Consider the following 13200-nt stretch of genomic DNA (forward strand, 5'->3'; position numbering starts at 1 on the left):
TAGCTGGTGGCTATTCTGTTCACTTTGTTTATGGTAATGACTTCTTATATTTTCCCCTTTTTATGTTTTAACTAAAGAAGTCTTCCCTGCATTTCAGGCATAGAGATAGTTTCCTCTATTTTTTCTAAAAACTAAGTTTTAAATTTTATATTTATAGGTTAATTACCTACAGTGATTCTTTGGATATGATTCAGCGTACAGTTAGAGTTCCCCCAGTTACCTTAGACCCTTGATTTCATAATATTTCCTTTTCCTATGGATTTGTTTTCCTTTCAACATTTGATTACATTGTTGAGCATGCATGAAGTAAAACATCATGGTATCATATTCATCTCTAAAAAGAACAGTTAAAATTTTATCCTGAAGCACAGCATTGTCAATGATGAGAAAATATCCACTTGTAAGGAAGACAGGTAATACAACTATTTTCAAATATATGTACCAACCACTAAACCCAATGATGAGGAAATTGATGATTTTACCCACTCTACAGTGTGATTAAACACGCAATCCAGATGCATTGTGAAGTACCACTGATTGCGATGTAAAAGTCAGAAATAAGAAGGACTATTAGCAATTAGAAAATAAGTCCTTGGTGTGATAGAAATGGCAGTGAGATGGAAAGGGGGGAATGGCTTACAAGTATGTACATATAACCTCCTCCATGGGATGAAGAGAGACGTTGGACAGTGTAAGATATGACAAAATAATAGTTTATAAAATACCTAGTGTTCATGAGGGAAGGGGGAGCGGGGAGGGAGGGGAAAATGAGGAGCTGATGTCAGGGGCTTAAGTGGAGAGCAAATGTTTTGAGAGTGATGAGGACAATGAATGTACAAATGTGCTTTACACAATTGATGTATGCATAGATTGTGCTAAGTGTTGTATGAGCCCCTAATAAAATGATTTTTTTTAAAAGCTGATCCCAAGGGCTCAGTAGAAAGTAAATGTCTAGAAAAGAATGATGGCGATATATGTACTAATATGTCTGATACAATTGATGTATGAATTGTAACAAGAGATTTAAGAGCCCCCAATAAAATGATCTTTAAAAAAAGAGAACGAAATGGCAGTCAGTGGGGATTACATGATAGAAATATTCAAGATGTAGGACTTATTTATTGAAAATACTTGTTGTGACATACCCATGGATCTCATCTAATTGAATACACAACAAGAATCAAATCAACCACATCTGTGAAATGAGATGGTGTTGAGGTTCAATCAGTGTCATCTGTTAGAACAAGGCCACAGGTGAACTTGACTGAAGAAAATTAAAACAAGTCACAAGCGCCAAAGCATAATCTTGAAAATGTTTCTGTCACACACTGTTGAGTCGGTTCCAACTTGACCATATGTAGAGTAGAACCCAACTCTGCCCTGTTCTGGTTCCTCCTCACCATTGTTTTTATATGTGAGCCCGTTGTTGCAGCCACCCTCAGCCTATCTCGTTGAGAACCTCCTCTCTTTGCTACCCCTCTACGTTGCTATCCTTCTAGTAAGCCAGAAACTCTTCTACAGACTGGTCTCTCCTGACAACATGTCCAGAGTACTTGTCCTGAATTTAGAGACCATCGTAAGAAGAGTTTTGACTAATTGAACACTACTGATCAAAGACCAGATGAGTTATGGTATGGTATCAAAGGCACCTTACATGAAAAGAACAAATGGTCATTAAAATGACAGCCCACCCCTCAAACAAAACAAAACTCAAAACGATCAAAATGGATTCCTTTCTACGGCTAGGTTTGAAAGTCCCAGAACTTAACTGTCAACAAATGCTATTGTGTAAAGTCGTCCTCTAGTACGGATCCAGAAAAGGCATAGCTCTGTCTCTTGGTGAGGAGAATGGCACATGTATACAAAGAGGCAGTGAATTATAGCTTTATAATACACATTGGTAACTGTAGGGCAAATTACCCGATTTTAGCATTAGGGTTTTTTTTTGCCTATCGATTTCCCATATATGTTTTATGTTCCCTTTGGGGTGCGGGGACTGTTGACATTTTGATAGTATTCAGGCCAAGGTTAGGACTGGGGCTCAGACGGCTGGGGCTGGGGTTAAGCTTGCGCTCAGGCTCATGTGAGGTTCTGCTTGGGGTTCAGGTTAAGGTTATTGCTTAGGCTAGGGCCTGGGTTAGGGCTATCTCACATGTTGGGGTAGGGTTAGTTGGGCTAGAGCTAGGACCGGAATTAGGACTAGGGTTAAAGTTAGACTGCAGTTGGGGTTAGAACTAGGGATATGGTTAGGTTAGATTAGGCTTAAGGCTAGGGCTAGGTGAGTTGTTAGGGATAAGGATTAACCACTTGGATAGAGTTAGATATAAGATCTGGGTGAGGCTGTGGCTATGTCTGTGGCTAGTGCTAGTTGTGGGACTAGGCTGCTTCAGGGTAAAATACATGCATTAGAGATAACAGCACAAGTGTTCTGGAATTCCCATTCGCAAGGCTCATAATTTATAATTATAATTTGTTATGACCCATACAGAATGCCTTTGCCGTCAATAAAACACATAAACTGTTCGGATATTCTGTGCTTTCAGTCAAGATCTCTCTGACATCTGCAGTGATAACTATCACTTTCGGTATCTTCAGCAAACTTTTACTTGGTTGTGATATCATTAATGTTTCATAATTTACATTTTCCATTGCACGACCTTACTTTGAAATGTGTGTAAATACGTATCTCTTCTAGTCAGTCAGCCAGGTAACTAGCCTCTAAATTGTTTGGCATAGACAAGTGAGTGCTTCCAGTGCTTCATTAGCCTGCTGAAACATTTCAGTTGGTTTTCCATTTATTTCTGGAGTTTTTTCTTCTTTTTTTTGGCTAATGCTTTTAGTCAGCTTGAACTTCTGACTTCAGCACCCCTGGTTCCTGCTCATATGCTACCTCTTGAAATGGTTGAATACTGACTAATACTTTTTGTCACTGTCTGTATTCCTTTAATCTTCTTTTGATGCATCTTGCATTGCTCAATATATTACCCATAAGCAGGGGAAAGGAAGTGGGTATTAATAAACCCAGGGACAAGGGAATAACAAGTGATCCAAAATTGGTGGCAAAGAGGGTGTAGGAGGCCTGATAGGGCTTGATCAAAGGCAGTGTAACCGAGAGGAATTACTGAAACCCAAATGAAGGCTGGGCGTGATAGTGGAACAAGAGGAAAATAAAAGGAAATAGAGGGCATTTATGGAGGTCTAAATACAGGCATGTACATATGTAAATATATTTATATATGGTGATGGGGAAATAGATCTATGTGCATATATTTATAGGTTTAGTATTAAGGTAGCAGATTGACATTGGATCTCCACTCAGGTACACCCTCAATGAAAGGACACTTTGTTCTATTAAACTGGCATTCCACGATGCTCACCTTCCCGACACGATCGCTGAAGACAAAGTAGGTGCATAAGAAAATGTGGTGAAGAAAGCTGATGGTGCCGACTCTCAAAAGATATATCATCTGGGGTCTTAAAGGCTTGGAGATAAACAAGCAGTCATCTGGCTGAGAAACAACAAGGCCCACAGGGAAGAAGCCCACAAGCCTGTGTGTTCTTGAGGTGTTGATGGGATCAGGGATCAGGTATCAAAAGGCAAAAAATCATATCATTGTGAGTGAGTGGGGACCCAAAACCCATCTGGACATTTCTTTATAGAAGGGTCTCAGGGAGGAGACGAGCCAGTCAAGGTGCAGTATCAAAAAACAAAAAAAAATCATATCATTGTGAGTGAGGGGGGACCTAAAACCCATCTATAGGCAACTGGACATTCCTTTACAGAAGGGTTTCGGGGAGGAGACAAGCCAGTCAAGGTGAAGTATAGCAACGATGAAACATACAACTTTCCTCTAGTCCTTTAATGCTTTCTAGCCTCCACTATCATGAACCCAATTCGACCTTACAAATCTGGCTAGACCAGACAGATAGGAACTGGAAACATAGGGAATCCAGGACATATGAACCCCTCAGGACCAGTGGTGAGGGTGGTAATACCAGGAGGGTGGAGGGAAGTTGGTATAGAAAGGGGGAACCGATCACAAGGATCTACATATAACCCCTCCCTGGGGGACAGACAACAGAAAAGTGGGTGAAGGGAGATGTCGGACAGTGTAAGACATAACAAAATACTAATAATTTATAAATTATGAAGGGTTCGTGAGGGAGGGGTGGGAAGGGGAGAGGGAAAAATGTGGAGCTGATGCCAAGGGCTCAAGTAGAAAGCTAATGTTTTGAGAATGATGATGGCAACAGGTATACAAATGTGCTTGACACAATGAATGTATGTATGGATTGTGATAAGAGTTGTACGAGCCCCCAATAAAATGAATAAAAAAAGATTGACCTAAATTATAAAGACCAAAAAAATAATCTTTCAGTATTAAAATGCAAGGCTTGAAGTTTTCTTGATTTCTTTCAGTTTAAGATCTGCTGAGTGTGTTTTTGCTTCTTGCCTTTTTAACATTAGGTCTTTGCACATTTCATTATTATTCTTTTGTCGGATTGAACTGCCCTTTGAAATTTCCTGTTCAGCTCTTTTATTTCATCAGTTTTTCATTGGCTTTAGTTACACTAAAGACCAAGTTTCCAGGTCTCTTCAGATAACCACATTGATCTTTTCTTTCTTTCTTATCTTTTTATGATCTTTTGATTTCTTCACATATTGTATTCTTTTAAATTAATCATTTTATTGGGACTCTTACAGCTCTTATAATAATCCACGTATCAATTGTATCAAGCTCTGGTATAGCCAGATTTGTAAGTTAGAATTGGGGTCATGATAGTGGGGGGAGGAAGCATTAAAAAAGTAGAGGAATATTGTGTGTCTCTTCAGTGCTATACTACACCTTGGCTGGATCGTTCTGTCCTTGTGACCCTTCTGTGAGGAGATGTCCAGTTGTCTTACACAAGGGAGGTCTCCATTCCGACCCTCCTCAGTAACATTGATATTGTTTGTTTGGGGTCTTCTGATGTCTCACACCTGACCCTGCTGATGCCTTGTGATCACACAGGTTGGTGTGCTTCTTCCATGTGGCCTTTGTTGCTTCCCAGCTAGATGACTGCTTGTTTAACTTCAAGCCTTTAAGACCCCAGATGCTATATCTTTTGATAGCAGGGCACCATCAGCTTTCTTCACCATATTTGCTTATGCAGCCATTATGCACGATCCTCAGCGATCCTGTCAGGAAGGTGAGCATCATAGAATACCAGGTTATTTGAACAAAGTGTTCTTGCATTGAGGGGACACCTGAGTAGAGGCCCAGTGTCCATTTGCTACCTTAATACTCAACACATAACTATATGTACAGATATCTATATCCCTATCATTATATATAAATGGTTTTTCTTCCTAGTTCTTTCCTCTGTTTCCTTATACTTTTCTCCTGTCCCACGATCATGATCGACCTTCAGTTGGTTCTGCTATTCCTTTCGGCTACATTGCACTCAATCAAACTCCACCAGGTGTTCAACACCCTCCTAGCCATAGATTTTAGATCTCTTGTCCCTGGATTTGTTGGTTCCCTCCTCCCATCCCCCCACCTCTACCTTTCCCCAGTCCCAGCCAACATGCCCCCCACACCCCCCCACCCCGCCTACTGTCAGTCCCATTGTCTTTTCCTCAGGATTGTTGAGCTTGCCTATCTTATGTAGACGGACATGGGGAAAAAGAAGAAGAAAGGGGCCTGTAAATAGTTCAGGCCTCCTTTTAGCTCTTGATCTTGAGCTTCTGTCTTCTCTTCCTACTGATGTCGTCATTCTAATTTTTGTGTTTTTCCTCTGGAGAAGGTTCATACTTAGAATTACCTTTTGTGTTTTGAAAACAAAAAAGGTATTGGCAATGAAGAAATTGTGTTTGCAAAAATTTATCATCTGATCTCCTTCGTTCTTTCTATTATGAAGGCCATGTTTTCCAACTATGATTCCTTCCTATTTGTTTTAAACTTTTACATTCCAATCACCAATAATTATCAGTGCATTGTACTTAAAGTTATATCTTGAAATATCCTTTTTTATGATGAATGAAGCAACATTTTCCTTGAATCTTTCATTCTCAGCATTAAACCAAATGATTTCTTGGTTCAAAATGGCCAATACTAGTCTGTTGCAGCTCACTGACATGTAACATATTAATCTGTATACGTTGTATTTTATTGTTGACGACTTTCAGTTTTCCCAGGTTCATGCTTTGTATATTTTAAGGTGCAGTTACTGATAGATGTTTGCAGCTTCAGCTTCTCCTGCTGAGTTACTGCCCTCAGCAAGTGAGGGTTGGGAAGCCTTTAATTGTGGAGGCGTGTGTCATTATGGTGATCCACCTCTAAGAAGCAGCTCTCCTTCAGTCACATTGGAGTGCTGTCCATCTGAGGGGCTCATCTTCTCCCACTGTCTCTGACGATGTTGTACTCCTCATCCTTAGTCTTAGTTCTGTTGAAATCTCTTCACTTTGGGTGACCTTATTCGTATTTGAAATACTGGTAACATAGCTCTTAGCACCAGAGCAACACAGAAACCACCATAGTCCAATAGAACAGACAAGTAGTGGCTTATTAGTTTATTCAATTTGTTTTCAGAGGCCTGAAAAGTACTTGCAGTGATACTATGGGCACAGATAGCAAGTATGCCATCATTCACTTTGTGTTTCTTACCCAAAGCCCATCTGTAGACTATTGGGCATCCCCCTACAGAATGGCCAAGAGGAAGAGACGAGCCAGTCAGGGTGCAGTATAGCACCGATTAAACATACAACTTTTATCTAGTTTTTTAATGCCCCACCCCCACTATCATGACCTCAATTCCACCTTACAAATCGAACTAGACCAGAACGTGTACACTGCTACAGATAAGAGCCCACAACACAGGGAATCCAGGATAGATAAAACCCTTGAGACCAACAATGACAATAGAGATACCAGGAGGATAAGGGGAAGGTAAGGGGAGAAAGGGGGACTCCATCACAAGGATCACCATATAACTCCCTCCCAGGGGGGACAAAAAACAATAAAGTAGGTGAAGGGTAACAGAAGATGATGTAAAATATGAAAATAATAATCTATAACTTATCAAGGATTCATGGGGAAGGGAAAGTGAAAAATGAGCTGAAATCAAGGGCTCAAATCAATGCTTTGAAAATGATGGCAGTATATGTACAAATGTGCTCGACACAATGGATGAATGTATGGATTGTGATAAGAGATATAAGAGCCCCCAATAAAAGTATTTAATTAAAAAATCTTTGTGTTTCTTATAATAGTAGCTATAATAATAGAAAACAATTAAGCACTTACTGAGTGCCAGGTATCTTGGCAAACACTTTACATATATTATCTCATTTAATATGCATGAACCTGAAGAAAAGTTTTCTTTATGACTGGTGAAGTATTGAGTTCCAGCTTGTTCAGTCAGTTGTTGACCGTGCTGAACTTAAGTTTCACTGCCTCTAGCATACAGAAATGAGTGCTATAGAAATGAGTGACTTGAATAGACATGGAAGAAGCATGCCAGCTTACATGATCCAAAGATGACAATTACAGAATTCGAATATGGTGAGGAGAAAAGCTTCAGAGCTAAAATTGTGAGCACCCAATTTGTGGGGGGCTATGGGGGTGGTGAGAGTTCAAAACCTATCTGTAGTGTATTTATGTAGCCAGACTGAGCCGCTGGCGGTTCACCTGTAGCCACAGGCAAGAGTCTTGAACAACCTTATTATCAGGTAAAGACCATTGTAATCTTGATTATGCTGGATCCAACTCCATACTTGGCCTGTTGACCTCCCTATAGACATGACATAATTTGTTTTGGGGGCAAGTGTCTCATACTTGTTCCAAGACAGAAATTTCTTCCTTGGCCTTTTGAATATTGTTGGGGGTCTTTTTCCTTCTTACACATTATTGTATTTTTTCTTTATACTGTTATGTTTTTGTCCTTACTACCTCAGTTTGATTTTTTTTATTGTTTTCTGTTGAGTCTCCCAGCTGTGAAGCACAGGAGGAGTGAATGCAGAATAATAATAACTGATACAAGGGGATATATGGAATAAAAGTGTTGGGGTGGATGATAGGGCAGAGAAAGGGAATTTGGGAGCAAATAATGACAGGAGAGAGGAGAGCACTAAAACGGACTGTGATTGCTGAATTATCATCTTAAAGGCGATTTGACCGTGGGGGAGTGGAATGTTCTAAAATTGATGGAGTGATTGTACAATTATCTGCGATACGATCGAACAATTGAATTATATTTCTATTTAAATTACTTTCCAATTAAAAAGTTGGAAAACATTTAAGATAATATATAGGTGAAAGATTAAACAGAAGCCCTCTAACTCATTTCCATTGAGTCTATTCTGATTGCCATTGCCCCTATAGACCAGAGCGGAACTTCCCCTATGGGTTTCGGATACTGTAAATCTTTCGAGGAGTAGAAAGCCACTTTCTCCCTAGGAGCAGATGGGTTTTCAAGCTGTACACCTGGAGGTCAGTTGCCCACATAACCCTTTATGCCACCAGGGCTCCAAAGGAAAGACAGCAGGGGAAACATACATTGTTTAAGGAAAGTCTAAGAAGCCAGAAAAGCTCTGACTACAGGCTAGCATTATGGTAGTTGATCTTGAGAGAAAAGTGTGCGTGTGCGGAGCAGTATGTTCTCTTGTTGTGCATGTCTTGCAATGTTTAAGAAAGTTACTATTGTTTTTTATTGATACATAAAGTTCCATAGTATGAATGGACCAGACCTTGTTAATCAGTTACCCTTTAGTTGAGGTTTTTGCTTTATTTTTGCTTTGTTTCCATGTTTTGGTTACTGTGGAAATTGCTGCAGTAAGCATAAGTGTGCATATGTAAAAACTAAAATAGCATCACCAGCAGCTAACAAACACTCAGCCCGTGGTTGGTGTGGCAATCTTCTGAAGATTTGATGCCTCATTTGATGGTGACAGTCATCTTACCAGGTTCAGTCAGTTGTTGCCATGTGAGAATTTGGGCTAATACTTCAGACTTTCCCATTTTTTAATAAAAGGAAACAATCCATATTTTAGTGAGGATTTAAGTTTAAATGTTAGTTTTTGGCTCAGAGAAAAGTAAGGAAATTCACTGTGCAGGTCCATAAGATGAATTTGAAATGAACACATTTGCATGATAAACTTGGCTCCTGAGCTACAGGCTACAGTGTCTTTAACTGAGTCTTGGCTCTATTAGAGCACTGTCACGCTGTCTCTCAGTATGCATTTAGTTTCCATGTTCACATTAGTAAATTAAGGAAATGAACACCTGTTTTTGAATAAATGGGTTTTTATTTATTCCTGCTTTCTTGTAAGTTAAAAAGACAGTTCTTAGAAATGTAGTTTTTATAATCCTGAATCCATCATTTATATGTCTTAAGCCATAATGTTCTAATATAAGACATGCCTTATGTTAAGTTGCTATTGTTTAAGGTTTAGCTTATTTTTGTTCATTAACTATACATTTCTCTCCCTCCTGCCCTCTGTGATACAGCTTTCCCTCTCAGAAGAGCAGAATGAAGTAATGAAGAATGGTTGTGAATCTAAAGAGCTTGTCTACCTCGTACAGATTGCTTGTCAGGTAATTTTCTTCATTGTCAGAATATATTCCTCGTTGTATAAAAATTTAATAATTATTTTGAAATTTTTGAATTCCTTTTTATAAAGTGTTTCTCACATTTGATAATGGAATATAAATACAAGTACAATATTGAATGTAATTGGACTATGAATGACTTGTAAGAAATCAAATATTGAGAAATAAGTATGTGGAATGCACTGATTAGTATGCAACTGGCATATTTTCTGTTTGCATTTCTAGAACATGTATAAGGCTTTGAATATTTGTATGAATAACATAGACAAAAGTATTGTAGGTGTTTCATTCTACTCTTTTCCCCATCCTATTTATCTTTCTATATGTGCAATCTGTCCTTCTATATGTGCAAAAGGAGTTGAAGCAATCAATTTCATAAACTAAGATTCATATTGATATTTAATTAGCAAAATTAAGTGAGTATACTAATTAAGTGAAAGTAGATATCATTAAACTTAGGTTTAATGATCAGCTGCTTGTTATCTTTCACATAATTGTAAATTGTCTCAATATTAAAAATTAAAGAGAGTAGATGAAGTTGTGTTTGCTTCACAGTATTAAATTTGCATCTGTTTTGAAGTTTGATACTTCTTGACTTAACTATTAGAAATTTTTGTATTACAAATCAGTGTAAAGAATATCGTAATCTTCATAACTGGACCAATAGTCCATAATAAATGGGGAAAAGATTGAAGTAATCAAGGATTTCATCTTGCCTGGGTTCACAATCACTGCTCATGGAAGTAGCAGTCAAGAGATAAAATGACACATTTCATTGTGTAAATCTGTTGCACAAGACCTCTTTAAAGTGTTGAAAAGCAAAGATGTTACTTTGAGTATTAATGTGCCCCTGACCCAAACCAGGACATTTTTAATTCCTCCTATGAATGTAAAAGTTGAACATTGAAAACAGAAGACCAAATAAGCATTGATGTATTTAAATCATGGTGCTGGTGAAGAATATTGAAAGTGCCATGGACTGCCAAAAGGACAAACATCTGTCCAGAAAGAAGTAGGACCAGAGTGCTTCTTAGATGCAAGTGCGGTGAGGCTGTGGACATGTTGCCAGGAAAGACCAGTTCCTGCAGAAGGACATCATGCATCTGTCTACACTGTGGAAGGTAAAGTAGCAGGGCAGTAAGAAAGAGGAAGACCTTCAACAAGGTGGATTCACACAGTAACTGTGAGCATGGCTCAGGACCCAAGGTAGGGTTTCATTCTGTTGTACATAGGGTTGTTATGAATCAGACCCGATTCAGTGGCACCAAGAAGCAACAACATCATGATTTACCTTTGATAAAACTGAAAATTTGGGGAACAATTGTTTATTTCCTCCATCATGTAAGAAGGTCATAGAGTTTCTTTATTTCATTATTTTACATTCTGAATTCATTATAGTAAAACACGGACTTGAGAGGAAAATTTTCTTTCATGTAACATTTTTAGTTTTCTCTTATTTGGGGAGAGAATAAAAGGGAGCATTAATACTTTCCCCTCAAAATGTGCTCTTCCTGTACCAAAAGTTAAAACTAAAAAATATGGAGAAATTAAAGACTTATATGGGAAACACTTAAAAATTATTTAGTTCTGATAACTTTTAGCAAAACCCTTTAGTATTAAGTGTTTTAATTTCTTAGTGTCAGAATATAGGTTTAGACATTGATTTCAGATCACATATAAATAAGATTAATTTGATTCCTATGTTAGGCCAGGTTGACTAGAGAAACAAATTCATTGACATCCATGTGTATAAGAGAGGGTTTTATATCAAAGAGCAATTATATATTGAAAAAACATCCCAGCCCAGTACAAATCAAGTCCATAAGTCTGATATTAGCCCATAAGTCTGATTTTAAGCCATGAATTCCACTTCAGACTTATGCAGCACATGCAATGATGCAAAATGCAGGGCGATGACAGGCCAGTGGGTGCAGCGTCTTGTGGATCCAGTGGCAGTGGCAACATCTAAGCACTGATGTAGATCTCCACTTGGCTCCTCCAGGTTTGTGAGAGTCTTGCCAGTAGGACGGTGAGACAGAGAGAGAGTGTGGCCCACCTCCCCGGGGAAAGAGAGATAGATCCCAGAATCCTCATGAAAAGGCCAGGCCCACAAGGAGGCATCATTAGGCTGTGACCTGATTGACAGCCTAGATTCCACCCCTTCACTCTTAATATCCTCACGTTGGCACAAGATTATGTAACAACCCAATTCCCTTTCTAAGCTAGCCACCACTATATACCATGTATGCATAGAGTGTCATCTCAGTTCATTTCAGTAAGCAGGTGGGTCTTGATTACCTAATGTCTAGGACATACTATATCATAAAATACTAATCTTTGGTGAGTTAATTTTTAAATGAAAACTTCCAAGTAATTTTATGAATATTACATGAGATAGATATAAATCATATACATTTATCTAGTAGAAAGCTTTGTTGGTTTATTAGGAATAAATTATAATTAATTCTGTATAATGTACCACATTTTAGCATTTATTCTTCTTCTTAATTTCCTTATGTTCTGTGAACACAGATACTTTTATTCTTTTAAGTGAAACTTACGTTAAAGATTTCTGTGCTGTTTTTAAAAATGACCTTCAAACTCTAAGCATATGATATTGTGGTTACCATACATTGGAATATGTAATTATTCCTTGATTACACTTCCATACATTAGTGACCTAGATAGTTAGGCTATTTCGAGTTTGTAAATAACTTGCCAAGCTGCTTAAAAATTTCAGACTACTTGGCATACTACTTATTACATCAAAGTCATAATTTACTGTATGTTTAATAGGTACCTCTTCACTGCTTCACTGTAAGTAAACATAATAATCTTTGATGTTTTCCCATGGTCTTCTTTTTGTATTCTTGCCACAGATGTCAGCCACAAACCAGATTAAAGTAGAATCATTATTTTATATAACTTAGACTCATGATCAGATTCCTACTTTTCCAAACAAGGAAACTGAAGCCCGGCGTTACTTTCATCGGTTATATGGGATCTTAGTTGCTGTGTTTAGGTGTCTTCCAATTGATTTCAACTCATAGTAACCCTACAAGACAGGATAGAAGTATGTTGTTGTAGGGTTTTCTAGGCTGTGGTCTTGAAAGGAGCAGATTGCAAGGTTTTTCCCCTGTGGAGGAGCGCCTCTACTGGGTAGAAGCTGAGTGTTAAACAATTGGTCTACCAGGGCTCCTCATGAATCTTGGCAGCTGACGGTACATCAGGACTTCCAGCGTCCTGAGTCTGACCTTTCTCTGCACCTCCTTGGAATTCTCAATCTAAAACAGATTTGAGAGCTTACTAAATCTCTACATAACATCACCATTACATACTGATGTAATCTATTATAAAAGCTGTTTATTCTCCTTCTATAATGTCTATTTTGATTTCTAATTTTAAATAACATTTACAAGATATTCTTATTTCATCACAGCTTTAGCCCTTCACTTAATTTTACCTTAGTTGTCTTAGAAGATGGCAAATTAAAATGCTGTGTTATTTTTTCATTTTCTAGGTTAGGTGATACTGCTTCCTGTACGTTCTAATTCTCTTTCAAAGTTATTATATATTTTTAAATTGTGAGTCTTGAAAAGAAACTATCTTT

General features: G+C 38.1%; 1 protein-coding gene across 3 annotated transcripts in view; it reads left to right on the top strand.

The window, feature by feature from the left end:
- The window catches only part of ARHGAP32 (Rho GTPase activating protein 32), a 297599-nt gene that overhangs the window by 157499 nt on the left and 126900 nt on the right, over nt 1-13200 (top strand). For all 3 annotated transcript variants that reach the window (XM_075564089.1, XM_075564090.1, XM_075564091.1), the window contains one exon: nt 9489-9575. In XM_075564089.1, the coding sequence (XP_075420204.1) occupies nt 9489-9575 (87 nt within the window). The remainder of the gene's footprint in view (nt 1-9488; nt 9576-13200) is intronic.

Source organism: Tenrec ecaudatus, chromosome 12, assembly GCF_050624435.1.
Source record: "Tenrec ecaudatus isolate mTenEca1 chromosome 12, mTenEca1.hap1, whole genome shotgun sequence".
Classification (NCBI taxonomy): domain Eukaryota; kingdom Metazoa; phylum Chordata; class Mammalia; order Afrosoricida; family Tenrecidae; genus Tenrec; species Tenrec ecaudatus.